The sequence below is a fragment of the Neltuma alba genome, unplaced genomic scaffold (genome assembly GCF_004799145.2).
Source record: "Neltuma alba isolate B1F8T4 unplaced genomic scaffold, ASM479914v2 tig00010614_pilon, whole genome shotgun sequence".
Classification (NCBI taxonomy): Eukaryota; Viridiplantae; Streptophyta; class Magnoliopsida; order Fabales; family Fabaceae; genus Neltuma; species Neltuma alba.
Genome location: NW_021635471.1, coordinates 648297 through 663160, shown reverse-complemented (window position 1 = coordinate 663160; position 14864 = coordinate 648297). Strand labels below are relative to the sequence as shown.

At 39.1% G+C, this 14864-nt stretch overlaps 4 protein-coding genes across 4 annotated transcripts; 3 read left to right on the top strand and 1 right to left on the bottom strand.

Annotated features, from left to right (window-relative positions):
• Positions 1 to 849: 849 nt before the first annotated feature.
• Positions 850 to 3486, top strand: LOC114757613 (prohibitin-3, mitochondrial). The gene is made up of 3 exons (XM_028946694.1): positions 850 to 1517; positions 1623 to 1951; positions 3181 to 3486. Exons 1-2 carry the CDS (start codon positions 1005 to 1007, stop codon positions 1944 to 1946), a joined length of 837 nt encoding a protein of 278 aa, XP_028802527.1. The 5' UTR covers positions 850 to 1004; the 3' UTR covers positions 1947 to 1951; positions 3181 to 3486.
• A 4220-nt stretch (positions 3487 to 7706) lies between these two features.
• On the bottom strand, positions 7707 to 8790 carry LOC114757665 (RING-H2 finger protein ATL28-like). Its single transcript, XM_028946750.1, has one exon. The coding sequence runs from the start codon at positions 8589 to 8591 to the stop codon at positions 7929 to 7931; it is 663 nt and encodes a 220-aa protein (XP_028802583.1). The 5' UTR covers positions 8592 to 8790; the 3' UTR covers positions 7707 to 7928.
• Positions 8791 to 9575: 785 nt separating this feature from the next.
• On the top strand, positions 9576 to 11345 carry LOC114757642 (uncharacterized). Its single transcript, XM_028946726.1, has one exon. It carries the CDS (start codon positions 9576 to 9578, stop codon positions 11343 to 11345), a length of 1770 nt encoding a protein of 589 aa, XP_028802559.1.
• Positions 11346 to 11371: 26 nt separating this feature from the next.
• On the top strand, positions 11372 to 12184 carry LOC114757640 (uncharacterized). Its single transcript, XM_028946725.1, has one exon. It carries the CDS (start codon positions 11372 to 11374, stop codon positions 12182 to 12184), a length of 813 nt encoding a protein of 270 aa, XP_028802558.1.
• Positions 12185 to 14864: the final 2680 nt, after the last annotated feature.

Here is a 14864-nt window from a genome sequence, read left to right as displayed (position 1 = left end):
GGTTTTGAACCTAAACCATGGTTTTGATTTTTTTAAGGGTGTTTGGCTAACATTTTTCCCAAACCATGGTTTAGGTCCCAAAACCATGGTTTGGGGTGCTTGCCAAACACACTCTCAGAAGAAAGCAACGGTCCAGACAAGAATGACCCTCTATTGAAATCAAATCCTCTTTTTCTTTTCTTTTTTCCTCCTTGCTCGTTCAATAGATGTCGTGGTGGTGGTGCAATTATATCCTCAGCTAGTAAGAAGAGGCGCTGGTGAGGTGTTTTTCTATCGGCAAGAAAATAATTATTTTTATAAAAAAACATATTTAATCTTATGTTTTATAAATATATATAAATATTAATTATTTTTAATTACATTTTCTTATATATTATTAATTATGTTGGTAAAAAATATATTATAACAAATTTATTTCTTGAAATTAAATTATATTATAAAATTTATTTTTTTATGTAATTATCATATTAACTTATATCCTTTTTAGTAATTTGCACATATAAAAAGTACTTCTGATAATAACTATCCAAACACTCTCATTTAATCAGAATCTCTTTTTCAGAAAATCCATTCTTTCAAAATCTATTCTCTCCAGAATCTATTTTCCAGAAGCTATTCTTTAAACCATGATTTGGCTTCATCCAAACACCTCCATAGTTTCTGTTTTTTCCTGGGTGTTTGGCAAGTTTGGGACCCAAACCATGGTTTGGATGGTTTGGGTCCCAAAACCATGATTTTCTATGTTATCCAAACAGGCCCTTAATTCCAGTGCGGTCCCAAATTACCCATCTAAGAACACCCAAATTTCAGATGGCTAAGCGCCTTTTTTGGCCCTGATGCCCAACTAAAACTTCGGCGTCCAAAAAAAAAAATCTCTGCCCCTCTTCGCAAGCCAAACTAGGGTTTTGAAACTCGAAGACACTCGCCTAAAACCCTCTCTCTTTCCCTCTTCCTAGTCCTCTCATACCTTCTTCATTTTCACCGATCACTTTCAGTGCTCTTTCATGGGTAGCCAAGCAGCTGTTTCGTTCCTCACGAACGTCGCACGCGCCGCCTTCGGGCTCGGCGCCGCCGCGACCGTCCTGAACTCGAGTCTCTACACCGTTGACGGTGGCCAACGTGCCGTCCTCTTCGATCGTTTCCGGGGTATTCTTGACGATACTGTGGGGGAGGGTACTCATTTCCTCATCCCCTGGGTACAAAAGCCTTACATTTTCGACATTCGCACTCGCCCTCACACCTTCTCTTCCGTCTCTGGAACCAAGGACTTGCAGATGGTCAACCTCACCCTCCGAGTGCTCTCTCGTCCTGACACTGGTCGCCTCCCCGTGATTGTACAGAACCTGGGGCTCGAGTATGATGAGAAGGTTCTTCCGTCCATTGGAAATGAAGTTCTCAAAGCCGTGGTCGCGCAATTCAATGCTGATCAGCTCTTGACTGAGCGTCCCCATGTTTCGGCGCTAGTTCGTGAGAGTTTGATCCGGCGAGCTAAGGATTTCAACATTGTTCTTGATGATGTATGATGAATGGATTTTCATTTGATTTCTGTTTACGTTGGTATTCAATGGAAGATTGCAGTTCACTTACAAATGCAATGCGACTCATTTGTGATATTTGCACAGGTTGCTATCACTCATTTGTCATATGGACATGAATTTTCAAGGGCTGTGGAGCAGAAGCAGGTGGCGCAACAAGAGGCAGAGAGGTCCAAGTTCGTGGTGATGAAGGCGGAGCAGGAAAGGAGGGCTGCCATTATTAGAGCAGAGGGAGAGAGTGAGTCTGCCAAGCTAATTTCAGATGCCACGGCGTCTGCTGGTACGGGGCTGATTGAACTTCGTAGGATTGAGGCATCAAGGGAAGTGGCGTCTACACTGGCCAAGTCGCCTAACGTAGCTTACCTGCCCGGTGGGAAGAACTTGCTCATGGCTCTTAACGCTGCACGTTGATGCTGGTAATCTTGCTTGCTTATCTTATCATTTTGTTTATGACCTGATTTATCATTTGTGGCTAATTGTTTGTATCTTGATTAACTATTTCTTGGGTCACAGTATGCATGAGGTAACGTCAATGTGCTCTAGGATATGTTTAGTTACAATGCTAACCTCACTGGGTAAAGTTCAAATGCTGATTGGGCTGTATTATATTGGCAGGCTTACCCCTAGCCTTTATTGAATAAATGCCTACCCTTTAATGTATCAGTTTGTGTTAGCTTAGGGACTTGATTGGTTGCTGTCTTCTTTTTGGTGGAACTTGGAGGAATGTTGGATTATATTTATTTGTTTGAGCATTGAACAGATCAATAGCTCAAGTTCTCAGATTATGGGTTGTTATTCCTGTGAGCTACTCCCTCTGGTCCAAGATATAGAGGAAACATTTATTGATTTTTATCTTATATGCCTTTAATTAATACCAGGATAAAAGAAAAAGCGTTAATATGGGGGTAGATTTTACCTGTATCAAATAGGAGTGATATTCAAATCTTACCATCTTTTTAAATTTTTTAGCAAATCAACATTTCCAACCCCTCTAAACTTTTTTTCATAATTTTTGTAATACACTCAAACATGTTCTATTGGGTAAATTCCAACCTTCCATTCCTGATACCTGGAAAGTGAATTCCATCTTTTGTCACTAGAATTGTATTACTTCTGCATCATACTACTATTTCTCAGTAAAGTGAAAGGTTTATGCTTTCTTTGAACCACTGCGGCTGAGGAATACCAGATTGCTTTTGTTCCTTTTTCATGTTGGCAATTTCTTCTTTAGTTGCTTGACTTTTTCATTTGCCGTCAATTGGTTCAAATTCAGTTCCCAGTTGTGCATATATCCATTTCACATGTGGGGCGGGTATTATATGTAGATTTCAGGTTTAACGGGTACAATTCAAGCAATGTTATTTCGGGCAATGGGGGATCTGCACTCCAACTGAACTGTATCATGTAGTTTGAGTGGTCTTTGAAGATTGGGAATTTCTCATGTGCGATTGATCTAATATAATCCCTCCAAATTTACAGAAATAGAACATAATTCAATGCTTCTGGAAAGTCGACAATTAAAATTTTTTAACATGAATTATTAGTGTTATTGTGAATATCTCTATTGCACCTTGGTAGTTTGTAATGGTACGCAACCATTGTTCTTGCTTGCTTTGCGCCCTTAAATATTTTCTTCTGATTGCAGGATTCAATGATGTGGTTAGTGGCAAGCTTGGATTATTGTTTTCCTTGTTGTCCTTCATCGAAAGAAAAATTTGCTCCCTCCCTCATTTTTTAAGTGACTCACGCGGCCCTACATCGTGGAGACTGTCCATGAAAATAAGTCAATCTTGTTTAGGAAAGATTAGGAATGAGTATGATATGAGTTTCATGTTTTGATGAATGGGTTCCCTTAACTACAGAACCATGGCTATATGCGACCATACGCTAAATATGTCGCGTAAAGGTAGGAGATCAATTTGAATATTTGCTTCTGTGCCTTACGCAAGTACTTATTTGAGCCTGAGATGGGTAAACTATAGGGGTTGTTTAGATAGAAACCAAACCATGGTTTCAGAAGTGTTTTTATGGTTTACAAAGTAAATATGTGGAGGAATTTGTTTCGTTTTGCAGAGAAGTGTTTCTGAAACCATGGTTTGGAGGTTGCCAAACACTCCCAAAAGCTGCAAAGTTCTTTCGAAGTTTTTAACGCATCTACATACTCAAAACTTGAAGCCAAAAACATTAGTTAAATTAGCACGACTTCTTAGTTATGTGCGATGCATACAAGCTATGCATTAACTTGTATATGTCTCGAAATCAAGGCCTCTATTATGGTTGCATTCAATGACCAATCATACATGAGAAAGTTAAATTAGTGAAGTTATGCTTTCTTGGTCTAACTCTGACTTAGAACATAAGCTTTGAATTTGCATGTTGATTTTGCAAGTACTCATGAAACATAATCCAGATATATATCATATCTCTTCTGGTGAAGTTCATCCCAGGTTTAGTTTTTTAGATGTAATTTTAACGTGAGAAGAACTGTCTTGATTGGTGTGAGGACCTTTTGTTAAAGTGCTTTTAGGGGAAAACAAATTCTCCTTTAGTCAGACGTTACATCTTCTCATCACCAAAAAAGCAAAAGAAGATATTACAGCTCCTAATCATGCAGCACAAAAGGGACTAAAGGGACTAGGCATCTTCTAATTTTGCAACGTTTCTTGCTCAAACCCCATCAAGGATTTTTGGTCCTGGCATAATGGATTGCTTCTTTGATAAAGGCTGAAGAGAGAAAAACAATTATTCTTCCGATCTTTAATATAGGATTTAGTTTTTGAATTGGTTTTGGTCTTAAATATAAGATCTATTTTTCATATTTATCAATTTTCTCTAATTTACCTTTATGGATACTTTTTTAACCATAATCAAATAAAAGAGGAATAAGAGGTATTAAGAAAGATAATTATGGTATTTTAAGAAAAACATATCACATTTTTTATAATTGACTAACTTACCTAACTTCCTTAATCTAATCAAATTAATTAAATGGATCTTATATTAAGGACAGGAGGAGTATTTGTTTAAAATTAAAAAAAATATCAAATTAGAGGTGCTTATATTTTTTTAATTTTTAATTTAGCACTTATTTGTTTATTACTTTAATTAAATCATTTAATTTTACTTTTTTTTTAGTAACATTAGTTCTTATAACTTTATTCTATTAGTTTTTTTAGTCTCTATGCAAGAACTAACAATGTTAATAAAGTAAAAATAAAAATTTAATTAATAGAAAAAACATATGAGCATTAAATTGAAAATTTAAAAGAAAAATGTAGATACTTCCAATATGGTTTTTCTAAAAATCGATGTAATATGGCCATGCAAATCATGGTACTCTTCCGGTCCTTAATATAGGACTCAATTTTTGAGTTGATTTTGGTCTTAAATATAAAACTCATTTTTCATATTTATTAATTTTCTCTAAATTACCCCTATGGATACTCCTTCAACCATAATCAAGTAGAAGAGGGAGAGAGGGTATTAAGAAATATGATTATGGTATTTTAGGAAAAATGTGTCACTTTTCTTATAATTAACTAACTTATCTAACTTCCTTAATTTAATCAAATTAGTTAAATGGGTATTATATTAAGGACCGGAAGAGTACTTCGGTACGTAATCGTTATTCTTATGTCACGTTGGCCAGAATGTAGCAATATTACGAAGATATCGATCTGTTTGTTTTTTTTTTTTTTTTTTTTTAAGTGTGTTTTCTAATTTTAAGTGCGAAACTGAAACTTACACGCCAAACGAAGGTTCTTGAAAAGTAAGACAAGAAATCTTCTTTGCTGGAAAAATTGGAATATAGTATGTGATTCTCCGTATATGCCCTCTTAATCAATAAAGCATTAAGGGCTGTTGGTATCATGTTCAAAATCATTTATAAACAAGTTTTATGTAAGTTGAAACAAAATTCCTTTCATCTATAAAACTGTTTATAAATTATTTATAAGTTATTTCAAACTGATCCTAAATTAATTGAACTGAATAAATATGTACATCAATAAGCACACACAAAGATGCGAGCCAAACTGTACATTGCCACCACGTTGCAGGCGTTCTTGCTCTAGTAAAATAATAACAACTCGTGAAACCTCAGGTGGAGCATAGCGGCCGCTGATGTCCCCAGAAACATCCAAAGTTCCAAGAGGTGGTGAATGCAAAAGAGGACAAAGAGTGCTGACACAAATGTTGAGAACTCAAAAAGAGCTGATTGGGAGGATTTGAAGCAGCGGCGGCGAGGGAAAGGACTGTCATAATTCATAAAGAGGACTCCATTGATTGTTCGTTCTTCTTCTGCTTCTCACTCAAAACTCTTTTGTCTTTAGACTTCAAAGTGATCAATGGCAACGAGGTTTAGGTCTTTGCTTGAATTTTCTGTGTGTTGAAACGGGAGATCTTTAACGGAACTCTCAATCATTTTGGACCAGTTAGTGATTTATCTAGACATTTGGAATTATTTTATGAATATTGATAAATAGTATGTTAATTTCAATGTTTGAAAGTCACCTATAAATATATTGATTATGATATAGGTAAATCTCTCTTTTACCCCTAACTAAAAAGGAGTCCCTATTTCTGAATCTTTATAAGATTAAGATCTTGCGAGCAATTTTGACTTTTTACCATCTGGGCTACTTAGATCCTCACTAGTCATATTAGGATCTCAATCTCATAATATCATAACTACGTTTCAATCATTGAAATAAGAAGATTACTCTACGTAAAATACTTTATAAGAGGCAAGTGCAAGCATGGTGGAATCTAAAAACAAAAATAAGATATTACTCCTCTCGTCTTAAATATAAGACTCTTATACACACTCCTAAATATATAAGGATCTTATATTTAGGAGTGTGTATAATGGTTTTGTATTTAGAACCAAAGAAGTACAAAATTGAGTTTCTAGGATGAAGGAAAAATCCTAAAGAGAATTCATTGAAAACACATTAATGTTATTCATAGGCAATTTCATTCTTGATATCACAACTAACAAGACCTGTGAGGTGTTTGGGAAGTCTAATAAATACTTTTCAGAAGTATTTTTTTATAAATCGAGACAAATTCCTCCATTTAATTATTTCGTATACCGTAAAAATACTTCTAAAACTATAGTGTTGATTTTACCAAAATATCTTTTTGGACTTATAAATCTCAGGGTTTGGATTGGAAACAGACAATGCGCATGATCCATTACAACTTGGAAAGTAGGATTATGACTCATCAAAGCACGCAATAATACAAGCACTTCTATAAAAGTTGCCTGAATGCATAGAACAAGGACAAACCAAAAGTAAAGGCTAAGTGGAATGTTTCAATAAAAATCTCTTGATAATCATTAAATGAATCAACCTATTACATGAGAAGCGTCAAAACAGTAGTTCTATAAAACAATTTTTTTTTTTTGCTTAATATAAAACAATTACTACTTCCTGTTGTTAACATAAAAATTAGTTTAATTTTTAGATTTTAAATATAACATCTTAATTTATTTTATTTCTTATATTTATCTATTTTTTAAAAATAATTCTTATACTAATACATATATTAAATATTCTATCATATCAAACAGTAGTTTTAATTAACATATTCCTCTGTTCCTATTTATAAGGCACTTCTAATATGTTTCACACAGATCAAGAAAAACCTTAAAGTGCATTAACTCTTCATTAAAATATAACAACTTTTTAACTTTACCCCTATTTAATATATATATTTCAAAAAAAAAACTATCTACACTATAATAAATGAAGGACAATATAGTACATTCATAGTAAAAATTTAATGAAGTGACTTATAAATAGGATAAAAAAAACATTCTCTCTCTGCCCTATAAATAGGACCAGAGGAGTACATTATTAGTAAAGATATTTTAATAAAAATAATACTTATTTGTTACAAATAACTAAATTAATTAATTTTTTAATATATTTAAATTAAGGTAATTATTCACCAAAAATGAAATTTTTTTTAAAACAAGAGTACCTAACCCAATGCCCAAATAACCTGAGCGGCTATCCAGACTGCCCAGATCCAAATCATTACATTGCGTTTCAATTTCTTCGTAGCAGTCTCTTTTTCTTCCGGAATCTTCGGCACACGTTATACTATTACTAGCCGAAGTGATTAAAAAGAAGGCAAAACATAAGACAAGGGGCCAATAAGACATTTAATAGACAGTCCAACATTATCAAAGAGCCAAATCATGTGAAGAACTAACCAAAGCTTCATTGCAAAATCATGGAACCCTGAAGATGAAATCTGCACAAAAAAGACAAAATTTTCTGACACCTCCAAGCAAGAAACTACAATTTTCTGTTAGCCCCACAACCCATATAATTACAAAAAGCATTCAAGTCAGGTTAGATCATCTAAATCTCACAAAAAGTTTCAGTCTTGATCATTTGGCTGACTAGTATAAGCAGACAGATTCAGATACATATGCTGATCATAATCTTCATTCTCCTTCTTCCATGGAGCTCTACAAATCACACAACTAACCATTCCATTTACATTACGTCCCTTCCACCTCACAAAGCACTGTTCATGAATCGGATTCCGGCAAGTCCCACAAGCCACAATCTTGTCTTCCTTCTTCATCTCATCAAGACAAATCGGACATGAAGTCCCATCTTCAACCTCCGTATTACAATCGGAATGTTCCTGCTTCTGGTTAAAGAACAACTGGTAAAACCTCTGGCGGAGTGCGGCGTCTGCGAGGGCGTCCGGCGGTGTCGGCTGGTCCAGAATCCGGCGGAGCTCGGAGGGAAAGAGAGTGTTTTCACTGCTTTGGAAGAGGAAGACGTCGTCCGGAGAGACGCCGAGGACTCGAATGAGGACGAAGAGAATGTGCTTGCAAGGAGTTACAGGGTCAGGACATGAACAGGAGGGGAAAGTTGAGAGGGTGACTGTGTAGACGTTTCCGGTGGCGCCGATGACGAAGAAGGTGGAGTAAAAGCGGTGGAGGAGGTGGAGGTCTTGACGGAGTGATCGGTAAACTCGATCGGAGATGGGACGGCGATGGAGTCCAGGATTGGAGTAAAAAGACGCCATGGATAGAGGAAAAAAAGGTTTAGACTTTTTAACAGAACAAGTCCTGGGACTTTGATAAATTGGGGTAAAGGTTTGAATTAAAAAAGTTCTAAACTCTTTTTTGAGTCTGCTGAAAAAAGCAACACGCTTTGATGGCTCTGCAACAACAGGTGAGGTAGAAACGCGACGTGGAAGTCACACGGTGGTGGCGGAGCAAAAGTATGGTAGAGGGGAGCCTGCCTCTCTTCTGCAAGTAGCCTTTGAAGAAAAGGAGGAAATCATTACTATAGACAAGGGGTGAAGCAAGGTGACAGCAGAGCAATATGTGCACTGTAGGACGAGTGATTGAAATAAATGCGAGAGAAAAGTCGTCTTAAAATATTAAAAAAAAAATTATTAAATTGATTTTGATTTTAAATATAATATCTATTTTTTATATTTATTAATTTTTTACAATTATTTTTATAAATACTTTGTCAACCTTAATCAAGTAAAAAAATAAAAAAAAATATTAAGAAAGATGATTATAATATTTTAGAAAAAATATTTTATATTTTTTATAATTAATTAACTTACTTAATTTTTTTAATTTAATTAAATTAGTTAAATAAATCTTATATTAAAAATCAGAATAGTAATATTTTTGTAAGAAATTACAAGGATTTCCCAGACTCCCCGTCAAATTAAACAGTATAGTTTTGCTTGGATTCCTAAGGCTTTGTTTGGTTCAACGAAGGGGAAGGGAGTGGAGGAAAGGGAAGGGTATGAGTTTTGTTTTGTTGGAGGGAAAGAGAGGGGAGAGAAGATTTCTTGTTTGGTTTAGGAGGAGAAGGAAATGGAGCTAATTATAAGTTGACAAATATATCCTTACTTCTTTATTTAGACTTCTTTATTATTTTATTATGATATTTATATCATAATTATTATTTTCTAATTTGTGAATATAAAAAAAAACCAAATACCTTGAGACATAACAAATAGATTATAATCAGGAAAAATAGAAGGATGGCGAGTGGTGAGGAGGAGCGACGGCCATTGACGAAAGAAGAAATTGATGCCATGGATCGGAGTCAGAAGAAGGTGAGGAAGGTGGAGGGCGAGTTTTCTAGCGATCTGTCGATGGTTCCTAGGGTTGAGGAGTGGATGGCGGGGGAGATGATGGGTGTGGAGGAAGGTGACCTGGAGCCGTTAGCGGCGGAGGCTGATGAGGGTAGCGGGAAGAAACAAAAAAAGTTGTCTTACAAAGAAGCATGTGTAAATGAGATAGGAGGAGACACTGAAGGAGGGGACGAGAGTGAGGAAGAAGAATGGTGGGATGGGAAGAAGTGGGAATCAATGATACGGGTGGAGGAGACGGAGCGAGGCCCGAACGTTATTATTCTACCAGAAGCCAAGGACCGTTTGAGAAAGAAGTGGAGGAGATCTGTTATTGTGAAGTTGCTTGGCCGAATGATCAAGGAAGACTATTTAGTTGAGAGATTGCAGAAGATTTGGGGGGTGTGTGAGGAGAATATCGATGTAATCGATGTGGGTTCGGGATTCTATACGGTTCGCTTCAAACGTAAGAACGATTATGATTATGTGTTAACGGGAGGACCTTGGCTAATTTTCGACCATTACCTTGCTGTGTTACTGTGGAAGGAGGATTTCGACTCCGAGAGCGAGGTTATTGAGAGGATCCTTGCATGGGTTCGTATTTCCCGCCTGCCCGTAGACTACTATGATGAGGGTCTACTACATGTCCTGGGTTGTCAGATAGGGAAGGTGATTAAAGTTGACAAAACCACTGCTAAGCAATCAAAAGGGTGGTTTGCAAGGCTATGTGTCGAACTGGACTTAAAGAAACCACTTTTGCCTGTTATCCTTGTGAACAGAAAGGAAAAGAAGGTGGAGTACGAGGGAATCCACCTTATCTGCTTTGCCTGTGGGAGGTATGGCCATGACAAAAACCATTGCCAGCGTCGCCACCTAGCTCAATCGACGTCAGTCGATGGGAAGACCTCGCACGATGGAGACAGGCATGACGTGACGAGCGAGAACGGGGTGGGAGGAAGTGAGAAAGAAGGTGGAGGGCCGGCCAGATCGCAACCGGCAACAGACGGCCACCCATACGGTGATTGGATGACCGTGCAACGGTTCAGAGGAAGAAAGGGGAATAACCGAGATTTTGGGGGAAATAATGGCAGGCGAGATACTAGGAGGAATATCGAGGAGAAGAATTTGGGATCCCGATTTGCAATATTAAACCAAGATTCTATGATGGGCAATGATACTGAACCGGTCACAGAGAATGCACGATCATCACTTGGGGAAATTACCAACACAGTCACAAATGGAGGACGCAATGTAACAAAGGGTAGTAGGTTAAGGAGTAAAGCAGTGGAAGTAAGGTTGGGCCCAAAAACGAACATCACTAGAAGGGCGGATCCTCAACCAGGAGGAATGGATCACTACTTATCGGTCAAAGAAAATTTGGGCCTAAATGAGAACTTGCAAGGAGGGCAGAGATTGGGCAGTGGGCTAGAACATGGGGACATAAATGGAGAGGACGGCACGATGGGAGACCTCGTTGAAGGATCTCCAGTACAGCCTAGTACGCCTACCCATAACGCCATTATGGTGGCACTGGGGGCGTCAATTCCTGATGACCCAGGAGATCAGGGGAGGGAAATAGGAAGAAGTTTCATGATCAGGCAGAACCCGTTATCTACGACGGATGAAAATGATGCTCTGGGCATTAACCATGAGGTCTCGATTGAGGCCATGGATTGTTGAGGTTTAGAGTTTGGCTTATAAGTCCCATGATGAGCGATTTTATGGATTGTGTTGTGTGGAACGTAAGAGGGGCTGGGGGTCAAGTTCTCCCTCGGCTACTACAAAATTTCAAGAAGCAGTATGGGGTTGCGTTTATGGCACTTTTGGAACCAAGACAACAGGGCTCTAAAGCAAGGACATTGGCAAGACGCTTGAAGATGGAACATTGCGAAGTGGTTGAGGCCCAGGGATACAATGGCGGTATTTGGTGTTTCTGGGACGCTACTATTAACTTTCAAGTACTGGCTAGGACAGAGCAGGCGTTGCATGGAATCTTTAACGCTGGGTCGTCGAATGAAGTATGCCTAACGATTGTGTATGGGAAACCGAACAGATGTATACGGGATAGGCTTTGGAGTGATCTTCGGTCTTTCTCCACTCATATCACTAAGCCGTGGTGCATTATCGGGGACTTTAATGCAACGTTACATGTCGGGGATCAGGTCTCGAAAAACATAAACACCATGGGAGTAGATCTACAATTCCAAAGGTTAGTGGATGACTTGGATTTAGCGGAGATGGAGTTCTATGGCCCACGGTTCACATGGAGTAATAACGGATGTTTTAGCAGAATTGATATGGCATTAATGAACGAAGAATGGAGGCGGAAGTTCCCGAACTCAAGTGTCATGCATTTACCGAAGTTCAAATCGGACCATACGCCACTGCTGTTACGAACTTTGGAGAAGGTAAACGACAGAAGAAGTAGATCAAATATATTTAGATTCTTTGCCCCTTGGGTCACCCACGAGGAGTTTTCAAAATTCGTGAAAGGAGCTTGGAACACCAGTTTGAGTTAGAATGAGGTAGTAGCGGAATTTACCACTAAGGTGAAACAGTGGGGGAAGAAAGTATTCGGGCATATTGGCTACCAAAAGGAGAAGCTTACCCGTATGATGGGAAGGTTGGAGCTGGACATTGCCCGTGACCCTTTTAACAGTAGGTTGCTTGCTGAACGTGAGGAGAAGTGGAAACAACTAGAGACGCTGCTTATACAGGAGGAACTTATGTGGTTGCAGAAATCTAGGTGTAATTGGTACTCATTTGGCAACCGTAATACACGTTATTTCCACTCTATGGCTAACAGTAGAAGGAAGATAAATAGAGTGGAGGCAATTCGGCTTGAAAACGGAGAGTGGTGCTATGATGTAGAAAAGATTATGAACGTGGGGATCGAGTACTTTAAGAAGTTGTATCAGCAGGAAGGGAGCCCTTCTCACTCCTTGAGGTTCGAGTTCACCTACCCTAACATAGGTGAGACTTCACTGCGGAGATTGGAAGCTGACGTCACAGAGCTGGAAATAAAGCATGCCTTGTTTGATATGGGGCCACTTAAATCTCCAGGGCCTGATGGGTTGAATCCTTTGTTCTTCCAAAGTCAATGGAGTACAATTAAAAACTCTATGGTTCGTATGGTACAACTAGTGATGACTCAACCTGAACAGGTAAGAAGCATTAATGATACTGCGATCGTCGTCATACCTAAAGTCGAAGCACCTAAGACCTTTAGGGAGTTCTGTCCTATTAGCTTGTGTAATGTGGTCTATAAGGTTGTTACGAAGACTTTGGCGAATAGATTGAAGGCAATTATGCCAGAGATTATATCCCCAAACCAAAGCAGCTTCGTGAAGGGACGCCAGAGTACTGATAATATTATCCTATCACAAGAGATTATTCACTCAATGCGTAGCAGAAGGAAGAAGAAAGGTTTCATGGCTTTGAAGATTGACCTTGAAAAGGCCTATGATCGCCTTAATTGGAATTTCATTATGCAATGCTTGCAAGAATTATGTCTCCCCACTTGGATGATCAGCGTGATACATGAGTGTATTTCATCACCCACCATGCAACTCAGGTGGAATGGTGAATTGACCACTAAATTCAAACCATCACATGGTTTGAGACAAGGAGACCCGCTATCTCCGTATTTATTTGTCATTGCAGTCGAGAGACTGGCCCACCTCATTCAGGCGGAAGTGGTTAATGGGAACTGGCGGCCGTTCAAGTTGAGCAAGAGGGGTACGGGTATCTCTCATTTATTCTTTGCTGACGATCTGGTACTGTTCGCCGAGGCTAATATGGAACAGGCGGGGACTATCAAGGCGTGTCTGGACGACTTTTGTGATGTGTCGGGGGAGATGGTAAACGCCTCAAAATCACGCATCTTCTTTTCAGATAATGTTAACCACGTAAGAAAGCGTGAAATAAGTGAATTCTTGGGTTTTACCCTTACATCAGATCTAGGAAGGTGTATTTGGGGGTACCTTTGCACCATAAACGGGTGACGAAGCGCACTTATCAGTACATATTAGATCGCATGGACCAAAGGCTCACCAGTTGGAAGGCCTCGTCTCTCTCCCTTGCAGGGCGAAGTACTCTTATCTCCTCGGTGGCCTCCTCAATCCCTTCTTATATCATGCAAACAAATCCCCTTCCCCCTTCTGTTTGTCAGGAAATCGACAAGAAGTGTCGGTCTTTCTTGTGGGGACACCATAGTCAAACCCGAAAACCTCATCTAGTGTCATGGGAAGATATTTGCAAGAGAAGAGATGAGGGAGGCCTTGGGTTCAGGATGGCACGAGAACAGAACAACGCCTACATAATGAAGTTAGGATGGAGCTTGATACAGAAACGTGACTCGTTATGGGTACGTTTCATGTGCGAGAAATACAAATGTGGGAACGATACCATACCGGTGATTAACGAAAGAAAAAACGGATCTCAGGCCTGGCGGGGAATTAAAAAGAACTGGACTAATGTCTTGCGTGGGCTAGGCTGGAAGATTGGCAACGGAAACTCAGTCAAGTTCTGGACTGACTGCTGGTTACCTAACTACGAGAAGCTCCAAACGTATGCAGTGGACAGAATCCCAGAGGAAATGTTAGACTTGAAGATTACGAGTTTCATATCCCCGTCGGGGGATTGGAGATGGTCTGAGATACAAGAGCTGCTGCCACCTCAGGTGTTGGGGGCGATAAGGAGAGTGTTGACTAATCAGGTATCGACATCTGACATACCTATCTGGCGTTGGTCCAGTCATGGGGGTTTTACGGTTAAGACGGCCTATGAGAACTCGGTACCCCATGGCAATAAGAGCTTGAGGGGCCTCTGGAGACAAGTTTGGAAGATGAAAGTGCCTCAGCGATACCGATCATTCTTGTGGCTCGTGGTTAGAGGCAGGTTGTTGACTAATGCTTACCGTAACGATTGTGGAATGGTGGCGTCTGATCTATGCCCAATCTGCAAGAAAGAGAGGGAGACGGTCCATCACGTGTTATGTCTGTGTGAGCATGCTCAGCAACGGTGGCAATTGATTCTGCCCGCGGATCTCTCGAGTAGCTTTTACCATATTAGGGACGTTCCACGATGGGTTGAGTGGAATCTAAGAAGAAAGGACAGGGTTGGCGAATGTGAATGGAGGTGGCTGTTCACTATAGCATGCAGAAACTTGTGGCTAAGTAGAAATGTGACGGTGTTTGA